Raw genomic sequence first — 15791 nt, 5'->3', positions numbered from 1 at the left:
TCATAATTTTTGGAGCTAGGATGAATGTTCTATGAATTATAGAAGGTGGCAAGTGCTCTGAAAAACGTATAAAAGAAAAGGCTAAGAGCCAAGCGGGCTCACTTGTGCTGCGGCTGGCCCATCAGCAAGGGAAAGAGAGGGCTCGTGCATGGGCTGGAAGCCGAGCTGGGCTTGGCGCTACCAGCTGGCCATGGGAAGAAAAGAGAGGGAAAGGAGAGAGGGGCCAGCGCTGGGCTTCAGAGGAGCTACAAACTGCTTTGCCTTTGGTCCTCGTGGTTTAGGTGGGCTCGGCCTGCTGCTGGGCTCAAACCCGGCCTTGGGCTAGCTCCAACCTAGAGCGGAGCAAGTCACCCACCAGGTGCTCGACGGAAGCCTTAGGCGGCGCCGGCGTGTCTGCGCGGTGCACGCGAAATCCACGACGCGGCTTCGGGAAGGGTTGGCTGGGGTCGTGACAATCAGCATCGCCCGGACCACGGCATGCGATGTGTCGAGGCGAGGCGCATTCGAGAGCGCGGACCGTGGATCCGGACAAAGAGAAGGGAGGCAGAGCTTCGGCTGGCCACTCCCGGGGTCTCGGTGAAGCCAGGGTGAGGCAAAGGGCGGTGAGCAGAGTGGAACACAGGTTTGTGCTAGGCCATGCAAGTCCGTGCCATGGTGACCGCGTGCAGGGCTCAGCCAGTGAAGGTGGCGATCTTGCAGAGTGCGCGCCCGGGTTAGGGGCAGCATCGCCGGTGTGGGGCAACGACAGAAACCTGGGCACGTGCCTAGGGGCGCCAAAGCGGCGTGGTAACTAGGAAAGGTGATGTCTTGGGTCTGTGCATGAGGGGAAACCAAAAGGCTCGGCCTTGACCGCGGCTTCCGGTGGCCGCAGGGGAGTCGTGCGTGTGCAGCGTGAGCGCACTGGTGGCGCTTGGGCACGCAGTGGCCGTGGGTGGCCACTGGCACAGCGTTGCCATGCTGTGCAAACCGTGGAACGTGCCGACTCGAAGGTCAGGGCACTCAAACAACCGCCAATGAACACTATGTGAAAAATGGTTTGTAGCAACGGGACAAATTTTTTTTAGGGGCGGCTAGTGATGGAGCCGCCCCCTACAGTGGCGTGCTCAGGATCCACGAGACCAGCCGCCCCTGTAAATAGAACAGCAGGTGCGGCTGGTGATATGAGCCGCCCCTATAAATGGGTAGGATTTGTAGCGGCGGCTCACTCCAGCCGCCCCCGATGTTCCTATTTGTAGGAGCGGCTGGTGATTGAGCTGCCCCTACAAATGCCGCGACTGAAAACTTACGAGCAGCTAACCTGGGCGTGGGCCACACTGGCCTTTCTGCCCACCCGAGAGGCGCTAGTACTTGCACGCATATAAAACAGAGGGTGCACGCTAGCTAGGGTTTGGCAATCGCACTTGCCGCCGCCGGGCTCCTTCCACAGTCGCATGTGCCTCGGGGATCCTGCCGCCGCTCCATCTGCTTCAACTCCCCCCACCCACAGCGAGCGGCAACGAGGGCGAGCGAGGGATGGCCAAGGCCAGGTCATCGGCGAAGCAGTCATGCGCGCAGGCGCAACAGTCAAACGGCGGCGGCGGCGGCCATGCGCTGTCCTCCAAGCTCGCCAGGTACCTCGACCCGGAGGCTTCCTAGAACAAGGTACGCCCCGCCCCTCATTTTTCGCGCGCGCTCCGGTACCTGCTGCCGTGTTGACTGACGCTCTTGTCTCGGCTCAGTCGGGCTATGGCAGGATCAACTGCTAGACGCAGTGCACTGGATCCGCCAGGCGGTGGGGCTCATCTGTGGCCTGCTCTAGGGAGCCGTCCCCCTCGTCGACGCCGTCTGGATCGCATTGTCAGTCCCCCCTCATAACTCCTCTCTCTCTCCCATCTTGTCAAGCTCAAGCCTTGCCGTGTGTAGATCTGTAGCTTCACTTACGCATACATAAGCGAAACTAAGCCCTTTTGTATATACATACACTTTGTAATTTGTTATAATTAGATTAGATAGATACCAGATTGATTTTATAGCCTTGCCGTGTGTAGATCTGTAGCTTCACTTACGCACATACAAGCGAAACTAAGCCCTTCTTTATTTCAATTTGCTTGTCCTCATCGTATTTTAAGCTTATCTGTTGATCAAATTTAGGATCTCTGTTATCTAGTATTTTTTGGACACGGCACTATTCTTGTGTTAAATATGTGCCTGATTACTTAATTAGCAAAGTAATGGTGATTGACTCAAAAGCAACTATTCCTGTTTTCACGTCTCATCTCTTCAATGTTGATGAAGCTAATCATCGGTAGCTTTTCTGTTTGAGGGAAGGGAGTAGTACAGGGCATCACTTTTCCTCCATATAGGAAATTAAAAGATCTGATCGTTGTAGGAATCCTTCAACTTCACCTTTTCCAGGCCCTAAACGAATTCAACCCTGTTTATCAACAATGTGTAACACAAAACATTCTTATCTTTCTTTTATAGTGTGAAATACAATGTATGATTTTTCCTTGTTGAATGATGTTATTATACCTCATTTTTTCCAAGTTATTTTATTATGGATTTTGGTCTTGAAGTAGATATTTGTAACTTAAATGTTCAATTTTAAGCAACATAAAAACATTAATAACCAACCATTTGGATGTTATATTTAACTAGGGAACCTATCACCATCTGAGTTTTGTTTGTTCTGTCTATCTAATGCCTTCTGTCACTGTGCAGGTTTATGGCTTCTCATGGATTGTACTCGTTGTTATGGTTCTTCTATTCAAAGTTTATCATGTTAATTCTTTGAACATTCAAATGCTGCATGTTTTAAAATTATATATGGATGAACTCTAAGCTAAGCTTTGTCCTGTTGTCTTTCAGCTTTTTACTGCAACTCCGAAGAAGTCGACAGCCTTGCCGACTTTTGTTCGATTTCTGCAGGGCGTCCTTGCTATTGGGATAATTGCAGGAATTGCCCTTCTTATCGTGCTCACATCGTTCACTGTTGCTGATTTATTTGCAAGTGCACTTGCTTTTATAGCAACTGGCTGGTGTGTCTTATGTGTAAGTACAACATCCTTATTTTGTTTGAGAAATACTTGCATTATATCAATCTGCTACTTAATTGAAGCAAATTTGGAATATTACAAGTGCCAAGTTAATGGCTGGTAACTTGCCTGGTGCCACATGCCTCACCGAAAAATTTCTTGTCATGACAGCTGGCCATCGCATGGAAGAGGGTAGTGAAAGCCCTTGGGCTATGGGATTCAGTCCGTGAGATTGCAAGGATGTACGCTGCAGGAATGGGCGCCATCATCTTTGTGCCCATCGTCTTCTTCTCGTGGTTCCCCTTTGTGTCAACATTCCAATCACGTTTCCATTTCAATCAAGCGTTTAGTCGTGGCCTGGAGATCTCTCTCATCCTGGCAGCTGCCAATTCTATGATTTCCTGCAGTTGTCCTGATATATCAGCATGCCTACTAATTGGAGATTTGAGATGGATTGTATATATTCTTGTGAATTGAACTTGTAATGGTAGTTTATATAATGCTCTTGTGCTTGTGGTCAGATTTGAATTATATATATATATATATTCATTTATTTATTCTGGTCGAATTTGAATTGTAAATTTGAATTTTTAGCGGAAAAATGTACTGTAGGGGCGGTTGGTACTGTAGCCGCCCCTACAAATCGATTTGCAAAGACGGCTTGTGTTGTCATTTTTTTTAATTTTAACACTTTTTGAAAACTAATTTTAAATCTAATACTGCCTGTTTTTTTAAACTAACACTTTTGGCCGCGCCTATTGCCCTGGCGCGGCCAAATGCCTGTGGCGCGCCATGCATGGTGGCGCGGCAGCGGGCTAACGTGGCGACGACCGGAATCACGATCGTTGACGTGGCAGGGCTCTGCTGCGCCACCAATCTTGGCACGGCAGTGTCGCGCCACCGAGCATGGCGCGGCTAGGCCAAATAAATATCGCGAGCATCGCCCATCGCAAGCCACACGCGCCCCACCGCCGCGCAGCACCCGTGCCCGCCCACGCCGCGCCTGGCCACTCCCGTCGCGTAGCGCCCGCGCCGCCCGCGCCACGAATGCCGGCGCGTCAAGGCCACCCGCTCTTAAGGTACCTCCCTCTTGATTTCATGTTATTTTGATTATTATTGTTTTAGGATAATTAGTGATTTAGGATAATTAGTGATTTAGGATAGTTAGTAATTTAGGATAGTTAGGGTTTTATGATTGTTATTGATTTATGATAGTTTGTCAAATTTAGGATAGTTAGGTTAGTGAATTTGTTTGTGATTTACGTAGGTAGTTTTTAGGTCTAAGGTTGTGTGTTCTAGTATAGTTAGGATTTTGGATTTAGGGATTGATTAGGTATTTATTATTTAGTTTATAGTTAGTTATTTAGTTAGGGATTTTAGGTATAGATACTAGTTTACAAATGTCGGTACTTACTAGTCAGTGATACGTCGATTTTGATGACTTCATGAAGTTTCGTCAAATGCTTATATTCCTAGTGAGGTTGTTTATGTTACTAGTGCGTGATATGTCTGTTAATGTTACTTTGAATATATAGATGTGCTTTCATATTGTGTTCGTATTGCATAACAAGTAGTTCAAATTTTGCAATGCTACATAATGTTAATTTGAATTTTGTTAATTTGAATACTCTAACGCTTAGTTTATCAATTTGTAACAGGATGACCCCTCCCACGCAGCACCTGTTGTACCCCATTCTTGAGGTAGAGTACGACGACCAGCACCGAGCACACATCTTGAGTGAGAACGACGCAGAGATGGCCTTGCCTACTTTGAGGCCGCGCACGCACACTAGGGCGCACCAGTGGGATGAGCGTTATGCGCCGTACATACGGCGTGCCGGCTTTCTCGAGCTTGTCCGTATTGTCAACCACGGTCTTCCGCCCCTCGACCCAGCACTACTTACTGCAGTTGTAGACAGGTGCGAGTGCATTCTTTGTACGTAAACTTTCTTGTAACAAATTTGAAGCAACTAAAAGTCGTTCTATTCTTATAACAGGTGGAGGCCTGAGACCCACATGTTCCACCTGCCTTGTGGCGAGATGACCTTGACCATGCAGGACGTGAAGGCTATTTTTGGCCTTCGATTGGAGGGACTTCCAGTGACAGGGATAGTTGACAACGATCACTGGAGGGAGTTGGTGGCTCAGTTTATTGGCTTTCTTCCACCAAACGACGAGGCTTCCAAGAAAAATAAGTGAGAAATTGGAGCCTATTTAATACTTGCATTGCTTTCCTACAGCCATCGGGTCTTATTTTCTTTGGTAAATTTCAGGAAAACTTCCGGTGTTTTGTCATCCTGGATCACGGAGCTCTTTGATTAATTGGACCCATAGGCTGGGGAGGCTTAGATCGATAGGTTCGCTCGAGTGTGGCTCTAGCACTTTCTTGGTGCTTTTCTCTTCCCAGATGCCTCGAGCAACACCATTAGCTGGATCTTCCTTGACATACTACGCCAGCTGTGGGAGAACATAGTGGCGTACAGCTGGAGCAACGCAGTCCCACCATGGACGTATCGACAGCTATGCGTTGCCTGCCGTCGCACCTCAGGGTATGCAAACCTTGGAGGTTGCTCGTACCTACTCCAGGTTTGGTGTTGGGAACGATGGCCCGTTGGGAGGCCCCTTAGTACTGGTTTACCGGTAAGTACTTTGGTTCATTATATTCTTCGATATGGTTACATATGATGAGTTTATTAATGGCTAATTCATTATCGTGTTCAATGCAGCAATGGAACGGGCAGGATACACTCCATATAGCTCTGTTTATCTGGACATAATCAGAGTTAGTTAGAGGGAATACGAGGCACAAGTACAGGGAGTACACGGATGGTCTCGACGTCCTGACATAGCACCAGGTTACTCTTTCTTTACTATCATACCTGTGTCTTGTTCGATCTACACTATATCACAGCCTAACTCAATTACGAAATGTTCAGGTGCACTGGTGTCCTTGGGATGCTCCGGAGCTCTAGTACTATCACAGTCCTGTTACTAGGGACGAGTCAGAGGAGTATCGCTGCAACGTCCCTCTTATTTTCTTCCAACACGTGGTCGAGATTCACTTGCCCGTCAGGGTCTACAGACAGTTTGGAAGAATGACATGATGCTCACCACCGCTTTACTCCACCAACTAAGGATTGCACGGGTGTATTATCAATTAATAACAAAGCTACAATTCAGAGGTGTGTGTGGTACAACTAACATCGTTTTGTTATAGGTATGACCGCAAGAAGAGGTACAAGACCAAGGATTGGCACATGACACACAACGCGCACATCCACTTGTGGGAGACCAGGGAATGGCAGCCGGTCCATGCGGGTCCTCCACACGACCAGCACACCTTCGATGAGTACCTGCGCTGGCTTCATAGGTCTACGAGGACACATATCAAGCCCTCGTACACTGAGGAGGTGATTAACGAGGACTCGGGGGAAGATGTGATCGAAGATGTGTATGACATTGCCACTAGAGAGGACACACAGCTACAGAGAGGCCCGCTACAAAGATACATGGTAAGATACTTGAATGGTACAATTTGTTATCCAGTTGGTATTAAGTATGTATACTAAAACTGTTCATCCGCGTTTCTATACCCAGGCGACACAATTGTCGAGGCTATCCAACGAAGCAATGTTCCGGCTTTACGAGTCTAGAGGGCAGGGGCCAGGCGTTCTCGAGGGTTTTGTGGAGGTAAACATAAACTAGTCCATTCCAAAATTATTTCTTTAGTGTATATGCGTTTAGGAAATGCACTAACTTTAACGTCTATTTATGCAGAAGGTGAAGAAGAGCTACACGAAGCTAGCTCAAAAGCTGAGCTGCATGGGCACTCCTTATGAGGAACCGCCACTCTTGGCACGGTCGGGTGGCACGTCTTCAGCCTCTTTGAGGACACCAGCCGGCTCTTCTTAGCCAGTGATAGGTGCCACTTTCGCGGTGCGTACACCACCACATCGTAGCGTTGGGAAGGACCCTACAACCGAGGACGACGAAGACGATGATGACGATGACGACGACCCCCTGGGCTTCCGCAGACAGCACGACCAATGGGACGATTGGTCATAGGACGAGATCGGCATGTCTCAGCCAGGTGGTGCCCCGCTTGGTACCCAAGGAGCCTCATAGGTACTAACAAAGGTAGTTTCTTTAAATACGTAGGTTAGATGAACTAACGATCATAAAGAATTCTAAGTAATCATGCATATCATATACTTGCAGGGTACGAGCCGTACGCACCGGCGACGTGGCCACACCGACATTGGCTACACTCCCAATGTGTTGCCAACAAATCCGAAGAGACATAGGCGTCCGAGGGATCCTTACACTCCTAGGTCTTAGTTTGTTAGGTCGAACTATTATTGGTGTCTGAAACTTGCAGGCTTAGTTGGTTATGTTATGTTGAACTTATGTCAAACCAATGAAAATATTATGTGGCAGCTTATCAACTTGCGCACGAACTTCATTTATTTGCTTCATATTCATTTCAATGCGTCGTGGCATCACTGCATGCGAGATTAAGTAGCAACAAGTTCGGAAACCGGCACTCTCGGGCTATCTCGACGCCGGTGGCCGGCGTCTTGCGCGAGGTGTCAAGGAAGCCAGGGTCCATGGTCGCGTCGCCGCCGATCCTACAATATGAGGCCAAAAAGCCAAATAAATAAGTTCCCTTAAAAAATATTCGTTTCAATCCGATCCAATTTTTCATAATTGATTAGTTAACATGGTGGTTAACCGTATTATGAAAGACGGAAAAAATATCATTGGCTTATCAAATTCTCTATTTGGTCGTGAAAAAAATTCAACAAAAGACAAACAAATCCACTATTGATTTTACGTCAAGCAATACTTAGAATAGCTCCCACCATCGGCGCGACGCATTCCGATTAAACCGTCCAGGTACCGCCGGGTGGACAGCAGGCGTGGCGGCCAGGCGGGCTTGCTGCTCGGGCAGGCGGGACTGGCCGTGGGGTTTCATTCGGCTCTGCCGTGCCACGGATCTAGGCGCGGCACTGCCGCGCCATCGACCTTGGCGCGGCAGACCCTGCCACGTCATCGGTCAATGATTCCGGTCGCCGCCACGTCAGGCCTCTACCGCGCCACCATGCATGGCGCGACACAGACATTTGGCCGCGCCAGGGCAATAGGCGTGGCCAAAAGTGTTAGTTTTTTAAAAAAAACATACAGTGTTAGATTTAAAATTAGTTTTCAAAAAGTGTTAAAATTAAAAAAAAAATTGGTGTTGCAGCGGCGTCTGGTAACCGCCCCTACAAATCAGCGATTTATAGCCACCCTTTCGTAGGGGCGACCAACAAAACCGCCCCTACAGAGGGTTACGAGCCGCCCCTAAAAAACGTTTCCTACGTAGTGGAAGGAAAAGGGGGAGCTTGGTAGAGGAGGGCTCACTGGAGGCTCTGGGGCAGCCTCGGACGGTCAGTGAAGTCTATGGTGCAGCCGTGTAGGCAGATCACGTGGCGTCGTGGAGTTGCCGTGGATAGGAAGATGGCGACGCGCGGCTTAGCGCTAGGGGCCACGCAGCTTAGACCACCGTGGCGCGCTTGTCGACTACATCCTGGCACGGGAATAGGAGGCAAAAGCTATGCGGTGGCTGGATAGGAAGGAAACCAGTGGGGACATGGAAAAAGTCAGGCTTTTGGGTTGCGAGTCACCGGTGGGGTGTCGACGATGCATCCACGCCACTCATCGGCGTCACGACGAAGCAGCAGGGCGAACAAGTGAGGTGCAGCGGGCTCGAGGACGGGGTGACTCGGTGCCATGCGATTTGGCAACGAGGCCACCGCGGCTCGTGGTTGAACGGCGGTGGAATCGGTGGTCGTCCTGGTGGCGAGGCGCCTCGCCGTGGTGCCGTGATGTCAGGGCTGCGTCACGACGTCTCCATGTCAGTCTCTCTCTCTCGGATTTGGTGGCGTGCGAGGGAGAAGAAGGCGAGGCTGAGGAATCAGAGGGAGGCCTTGAGGCGGTGGGCTGGGGAAGGATGGCGAGACCAGGGGCTTGCCTTGGGGTTTTATAGCTAGGCGACTAGGGTTCCGCAGGTGGGAAGCGTCCATGGAACGATGGCGATCCTCGGCGCCGCGCCTAGGGGTACGTGGCGATCATCCGGCGTCCGGTTTTGGGAAACCTCGTGAAGGGGCATCGGGGCTCCGTAGCACGGTCAAGGTTTGGTGCTCGCCAGCTCATGGTGGGGTCTACTACCGTGGGCGCGGGTGGCAACCGAGGCGGGGTGGTTGGTTCGTTCAGGGCTCCATCGTCGACGGGAAGCAGCGGCAAGGAGACGGAAAAGTAGTGAGGGAGAGGCAACGGAAAGAAAAAACAGAGGCAGCCAGAGGCGAGTGGGGTCTTCGATTGATAGGCGAACGGCATCGCTGGCGGGTGGGGTCCAGAAACGAAAGCTCCCGTACAGGAGCATGCACGGGGTGGGGTTGTTTGTTGAATCCGAGTGCGGCTCGAATTTAACCAAGGTTTTAATTTTTCCTAAAAAACATTTTATTTGCAAACACCTCTTGTCATGTTATTGACTTGGCCTGGCCAATTTCACGACAAGTAGTGCGTTGTGAAAGTTTTGAAGCTCGATTTTGAAATTTGGGCGGGAAAGGAAAATATTTGACTTAAGTTTGACCTAACATTTACATGCAACACACATTCGAGCAAGAATTTTAAAAAGTTAGGAATTTTCTATTACACAAAATCATGGGATGTTATAGGAGGCGTGCTCCGCTGCGCCCGCCCTAGTCCAAGCATGAGTTTATATTGTTTTTTAGCATCTTAATGATCTCAAATGCAAAAACATAAAACCAGATCCTATCAAGAGCCGCAACTTTTATATATAAAGTATCTCAATTTGGTACCATATAAGCAAGATAAGATTTTTTTCAAGGTGACGAGCACTGAAAATTTGTTTAACTTTTTTAGCATCTTAACGACCTCAAATAAAAAAACTTAAAACTACAAAGTTGTAGATGCCATTGAGAGCTACAACTTTTATATAGAAAGCATCTCCATTTGACATCCTAAAAACAAGATATGTTTTTTCCAAGGCGACAAGCGATTGTACACAATTAATATACTGCTAAAATATTATTTAAATTTTTGAGCATCTTAATGACCTTAAATAAAAAAACAAAAAGCTATAAAGTTGTAGATCCCATCAAGAGCTATAATTTTGATATTGAAAGTATCTCCATTTGACACCATGTAAAAAATATATGATTTTTTCAAGTCAATGAGTGATTGTACGCGATTAATATGCAGTTAAAACTTTGTTTAATTGTTTTGAGCCTCTTAGCGACCTCAAATGAAAAAAAAACTCAAAACTACAAAGTTATAGATCTAGTCAAGGGCTACAATTTTCATATAAAGATCATCCTTATCAAAGGTCGTATGAAAGAGATATAATCTTTCTAAGTTGCGCCTTGCCGCGCCCGTCTAGTTTGCTTAGTGCTACAGTGCTGTCGCGCTAACGGGAGTGGCACGACAAGGTTTTCCACGTAGAAATGGTTGTCCACCATGGCAGATCGTGCCGCGCCGATGCATGTGGCACGGCGTCGTGTTTTGGCGTGACGAAATGGGTTAGATTTAAAAATAAAAAGCAACTGTGTTAGATTTGGAATTTTTTTTGAAAAGGGTAAAAAATAAAAAAAATTCGGGGCGTCAAGGAAAGTGGTCCACGCCCACCACGGTGATGTTCCGTGACTTTTCTGTGCCACATGCTGCCTTTCCTTGTTTCTACTCTTTTAATTTCCTCATGATGATGTAACTCTGCTTTTCCTTATGAACATAAAGATAAATACAATAAATAAGGTATTACGGGTTTGGTAACTTTGATCGTTACTCAATATAAATATTTCTATTACTAAATAATTTATTGATTTTAATTAGGAGTAAATTATTATTCTTATGACATGAATTAGCCAATGGCTTAACTAATCAAATCGTAAACTGCAATCTTGAGCAGTTTGTCATCCAATCTAATCAAAACAAATGTTTATCTAAGTTGCCCGCACATACCAATGCAAATCCTCTAAACTTTCTGCATATACCAGTGCAACTTTCGATAAGGCCTGGTATATGGAAATCGAGATACGACGATAATTAACCCCAACCAACTTTAATTAGATATAAAAAGTACAAGTTTTTATGGATCCTTAAAAGAAGTCACGAAACTTGATATTTTTAATTAACACATGGGTTGTATCAAAACTAAAGTTATGATTCATTTGGGAGTAAATATTTTGTGCAACCACCCGCAACATCAAAAATAGCACCAATACAAATTAAGTTGCCGCGGGCGCCGTAGTTGTGAAACAAGATGAAACGAATAGGTCTAATGTTTGATAGCTTTTTCTCTCTCGTTGCAGCGCACGGACATATTTGCTAGTAACTACAAAGGATCATCTTGAAAAAAAGCATAGCACATCCTTAGTAATTCCCTTTATTGAAAAAAGCATAGCACATCCTTAGTAATTCCCTTTATATGTCGATGTCCATAGTAATCTCCTCTATATGTCCATCATCCATCCTCGGTATTTTTTGGCAGTTACTACTGAAATAACACTTTATCGCCTTATTGTCATTCTAAATAGCATAATAAATGAAATCAAGAAATCTCATCTAATCAGCTGATGGAGCCAAATGTGAGGTTATCAATGAAACAGACTTTCTTCATCAATAATCATAAGCTTCAGGTAAATACTACCACCACTGCAGCGAAACAATATTACAGTATAATTTTTCTCTTTCTGCATCCATGTAAAGGCAACATGAATGACGAAGGTGTTCTCCATATGGCAAGAGGCTTAAATCTGATAGCCTTAACTTGCTTGGTGGTGACTGCATGGAAAGAAAAGTAGACCGAAGCTTCATTACGAAACTGCTGAACTGGAGGGAATATTAACATTTAGAAATCTGAACCTGTGTTGGTATTTAAGGTTAGGCACATACAGATACAGCCGTGAAATATTGGGCTCTATAGAGTTAGCGAAAGGAAATTTTATTTCAAGTCTGGCTAACATCTGCTACCCTGTAACTGCAAAGATGAAACAATACTTAAACTATAATATATTGTGTGCATACCTTGACATATATACTTTGGGATATCTCCCAGCACCTCGACGATCGGGACCAAGGAACCATCCCCGTGCTAGATGGTAGGGGTAGCCGCCGATTGTGCCGCCGCGGCAGGAGGCAAAAGAGGCGACGAACCAGATGACGGCGCTCTAATTTCCTGAACGTATCTGCTGAAAGAGGACATGCATCGGTGTGGAGGAGATGAGGGCGTGAGACGGCCTGACGGAGGTACGGAACAGATCGACGATGCGGCCGCGAGCGGAGCCGCGAAGGCCACGAAGGGGCCGAGGGGAAGGCCACGGAGGGCCGGGGCCTAGGACGCAGGACTGGTGAGCACTTGCCAGCGCGGCAGGGTCGTTTAGGACTGGAGAGTGGGGACACGAATGCTGAACCGGCTGAGGCCGTAGATAACCAATGTGTTGACTGGCACGGAGGAGTCATAACCGCCACACGTGCTACGTAGGCATAGGCTGAGGCCGTAGAGATAACCAATGTGTTAACCTTCAATTTATTCACGGTTGAAGCTCTAACAACTAATAAATTATATCTTATTTCACAACTAATAAATTATATCTTATTTCCCTATTCCAAATGAGCTCCATTGCAATCATAAACACCCCCTTCGGATTCACTTGCTGGTCGAGGGCCAAATTGCCATGGGAGACACCGGCTAAAAAATGTGCTGCGACGACATGTCCATAGCAGCGTCACCGATTCACCCGTCCATCGATTCGTCACGTACTACATGCATCTTATCAGCTACCGCATTCGCCGAGCTATAAGAAGGCGCGAAGCATGCTCTTTGCGACACCAAGCCATCCAAGCAATAAAAGCATATATAACTCGAGCTCAATTCTTCTACACAAAATCTATCTGCTTGCACGGTTGAAGCGGCAGCACTCGCAATGGCGAACCAACGCGCCGCCGCCGCCCTCCTCCTGATCGCGTCCCTCTTCGTGGCGGTCGCCATCTCCGGGGCCGACGCGAGGCCCAGCGTGCGTCCCAGCAAGACGGCAGCCCTCCGCCACGACGCGCATGGAGGTGGTATGCAGCTACATACTCTGACCTGTCATCCAAGCAATCATCCGGCATGAAATGCATCTGTGCCCGTGCATCGTTGTCTGACCGTTTGATGAGCGTGCGTGCCGAATGAATGAAATGCCACAGGTTACGTGGCGGATGCTGCGGCGCCAACGGAGCTGAAGCCGGAGCAGGAGCCGGAGGAGCCGAAGAAGCCGGAGGAGCCGAAGAAGCCGGAGTCGGAGCTGACCTGCAACAAGGTGCACGGGGTGCAGGCGGGCGAGACGTGCTGTTCCGTGGGGGAGGGAGCGAGGCTGACCCAGGACCAGTTCCTCTTCTTCAACCCCAACCTCTGCTGCGAGAAGCTCTTCGTCGGCCAGTGGGTCTGCCTTGAAGCCACATCCGGTTGTCATGACTGACTTTAATTTGCGCTGCCCCCCTGGACCTGCGTGTGCGTCGCGACGATGCTGAGTCGTGCTTTGGCTTTGAATAAGGAGGCGCATCCTATGGTGGGTTCGTTCTCTGTTATGTTCCCCTCCATGTATGAGCTAAGTTTTTTTCTCGAATAATTTATGAGCGAAGTTTTTTTTCTCGAATAATGTATGAGCGAAGTTTTTCAGTATCATGTAGTCATGCGTGTCACTCTATGTCTGCATCCCCCGCAACGCATTTTCCAGGAAAAAAATCATTTCATCGTTTTGCTCTCATGTAGTCATGCGTTCGATATGTATCGTGCGTTCGTTTGTTCTTCATTTCATCCATCGTGTTGCTGATGAGAGGAGTTGTTATGCTTTGGACTCTGCTAATTCAACCGCTTTGGACTCTGCTAATTCAACCGCCACCGGCCTAAAACGCCTCCTCGCGGTCACACATATTGATGGTTGTACATATTTGGATACCTAATTAATAACGGTAATGCCCCAATTAAGACGTCCGGAATGGACGAACACCCTCTGCTCACTCCCGCACCTAGTCCATCGCTTTGTCCTCCCTTCCGCGCTCGCGCCCCTGCCTACCACGACGCGCGGCCATGGCTGCCTCCCTGGGCGGCGGCGTCGTGCTCCCCCACCCCGGCGTCCTCCTCCAACACCCAGGCATCCTCCTCCCCCACCCCGGAGGCGCCCCTCCCCCACCCCGGCATCATCACCCACCGGGAGCGTCCAAAGCCTGCGGATCCGGTGGCCCTCTGCCCCACCCCGGCGAGAGCCATGGAGCACGAGCGAGATTCGTGGAGGTGGCACGGCAGTGTTGTAGGGGAATGGGCAGCTCGGCCCCACCCCAGCAAGGTGTCCTCCCCATCCCCGTGGTTCCCTCTCTTACCCTAGCGAACGAGCTCCCCCACCCCGACGGCCATAATCGACCGACCTAGCCTTCCCCTTCCCTGTGTTGCATACGCATATTTCAAGTATTTTAGGTGTTTCAGATGTATGTTGCATTTGTTTCATATGGATGTTGCAAAACTAGATCGGGGGATGTTGCACAAGTTGCAATTATTTCAGAGGCATGTGCAAGCATATGTTTTGAGTGTTTCAGATGTTTGTTTCATATGTGTTTTCCTGACGCATGTACAGATCGCCCTGCGTACTCCATACGAGAAGCCAGGCTTTTTGGATAAAAGTAGGAGATCGGATCAAACCTTACGAAGAGCAATGCACTGTGATTCCCCATGCCATGACACGCCGCCGTGAGTTGCGTCGTGATGCTGCTTGGATCAGCCGAGTTGCCACGAACGACGTAGCTAGATCTTGTGGTAAGCCATCTGGTTCGCCAGAGGATCAGCACGCATACCCCTACCTGGCGCGCCACTGTCCATGAAACCTAGTAGACAGTCTACCGAGGAGTATACCCACGGTAGTAAATAATCGGTGGGGGTGCGCGTAGTTAGGAACCAGATGGTAACAGAGACACAAGACACAAGATTTATACTGGTTCAGGCCATCAGTTTGACGTAACACCCCGCATCCTGTGCTCTGTAATTTTATATTGATTGTGTATTAGATTCAATCTCTCGTCGAGGGGACCCCTACTTCTCCTTATATACTCTAGAGGGGTAGGGTTATAAGGAAAATATCATATTTGGTATTATACAAAAATCACATCTTCATATAGTCTTGCGGTGCACGCCTTGATGTTGTGGGCTAGGCCACCTTTGGGGTGCGGCCCATGTCTTGTCTTGTGGGTACCGGGGGTATATCCCCCACAGACTGGCTGCTGCTTGTGCTCACGCTAGGCTGGGCTGATGCGTGGCTTAGGCCTGCTCTGACCTGAGCCGAAGGAGGAAGAAGGGAGTTGGTCTGGGCCACTTCGGAAAGGAGGCCAGAAGGGCGTGCTGGGCTCTAGCGAAGCAAGGGGCTAGATAGGGCCTGTTGGCCATGGGGCAAAGGAGAAAGATTTCCTAGTTTCTCTAGGGAATTCTGGGAATCAAGGCTACCTCCAAGCACAAACAAGAAGATCCAAATCACACATGCATCTTATACTAAATGGTGCATTAATTTATTTGTAAACTCAATTTGAAGGGGATGGGAGATAGTTGGGTTTACATTTTAGGAACTAATAAACCATTCGTGCGGGTTGTATGTTGAATTCGAGTGTTTTTATTTTTTCTTGAAAAACATTTTATTTGCAAACACCTCTTGTCATGTTGTTGACTTGGCCTGGCCAACTTCACGACAAGTG

At 48.1% G+C, this 15791-nt stretch overlaps 1 protein-coding gene across 1 annotated transcript; it reads left to right on the top strand.

Moving 5' to 3' along the window:
* Nucleotides 1-13000: 13000 nt before the first annotated feature.
* Nucleotides 13001-13534, top strand: LOC136453346 (uncharacterized). The gene is made up of 2 exons (XM_066453917.1): nucleotides 13001-13139; nucleotides 13263-13534. The coding sequence occupies exons 1-2, from the start codon at nucleotides 13001-13003 to the stop codon at nucleotides 13532-13534; spliced, it is 411 nt and encodes a 136-aa protein (XP_066310014.1).
* Nucleotides 13535-15791: the final 2257 nt, after the last annotated feature.

The sequence above is a fragment of the Miscanthus floridulus genome, chromosome 5 (assembly GCF_019320115.1).
Source record: "Miscanthus floridulus cultivar M001 chromosome 5, ASM1932011v1, whole genome shotgun sequence".
NCBI lineage: Eukaryota > Viridiplantae > Streptophyta > Magnoliopsida > Poales > Poaceae > Miscanthus > Miscanthus floridulus.
Note: the sequence above shows the minus strand (reverse complement) of the source record. Positions and strands in the feature narration are given on the sequence as shown.

Bases quoted from the DNA above. Each gene is read 5' to 3' on its own strand.
- LOC136453346 (XM_066453917.1), top strand. From the start codon at position 13,001: ATGGCGAACCAACGCGCCGCCGCCGCCCTCCTCCTGATCGCGTCCCTC. The intron at 13,140-13,262 runs GTATGCAGCTAC...GAAATGCCACAG, and splicing joins CCACGACGCGCATGGAGGTG to GTTACGTGGCGGATGCTGCG.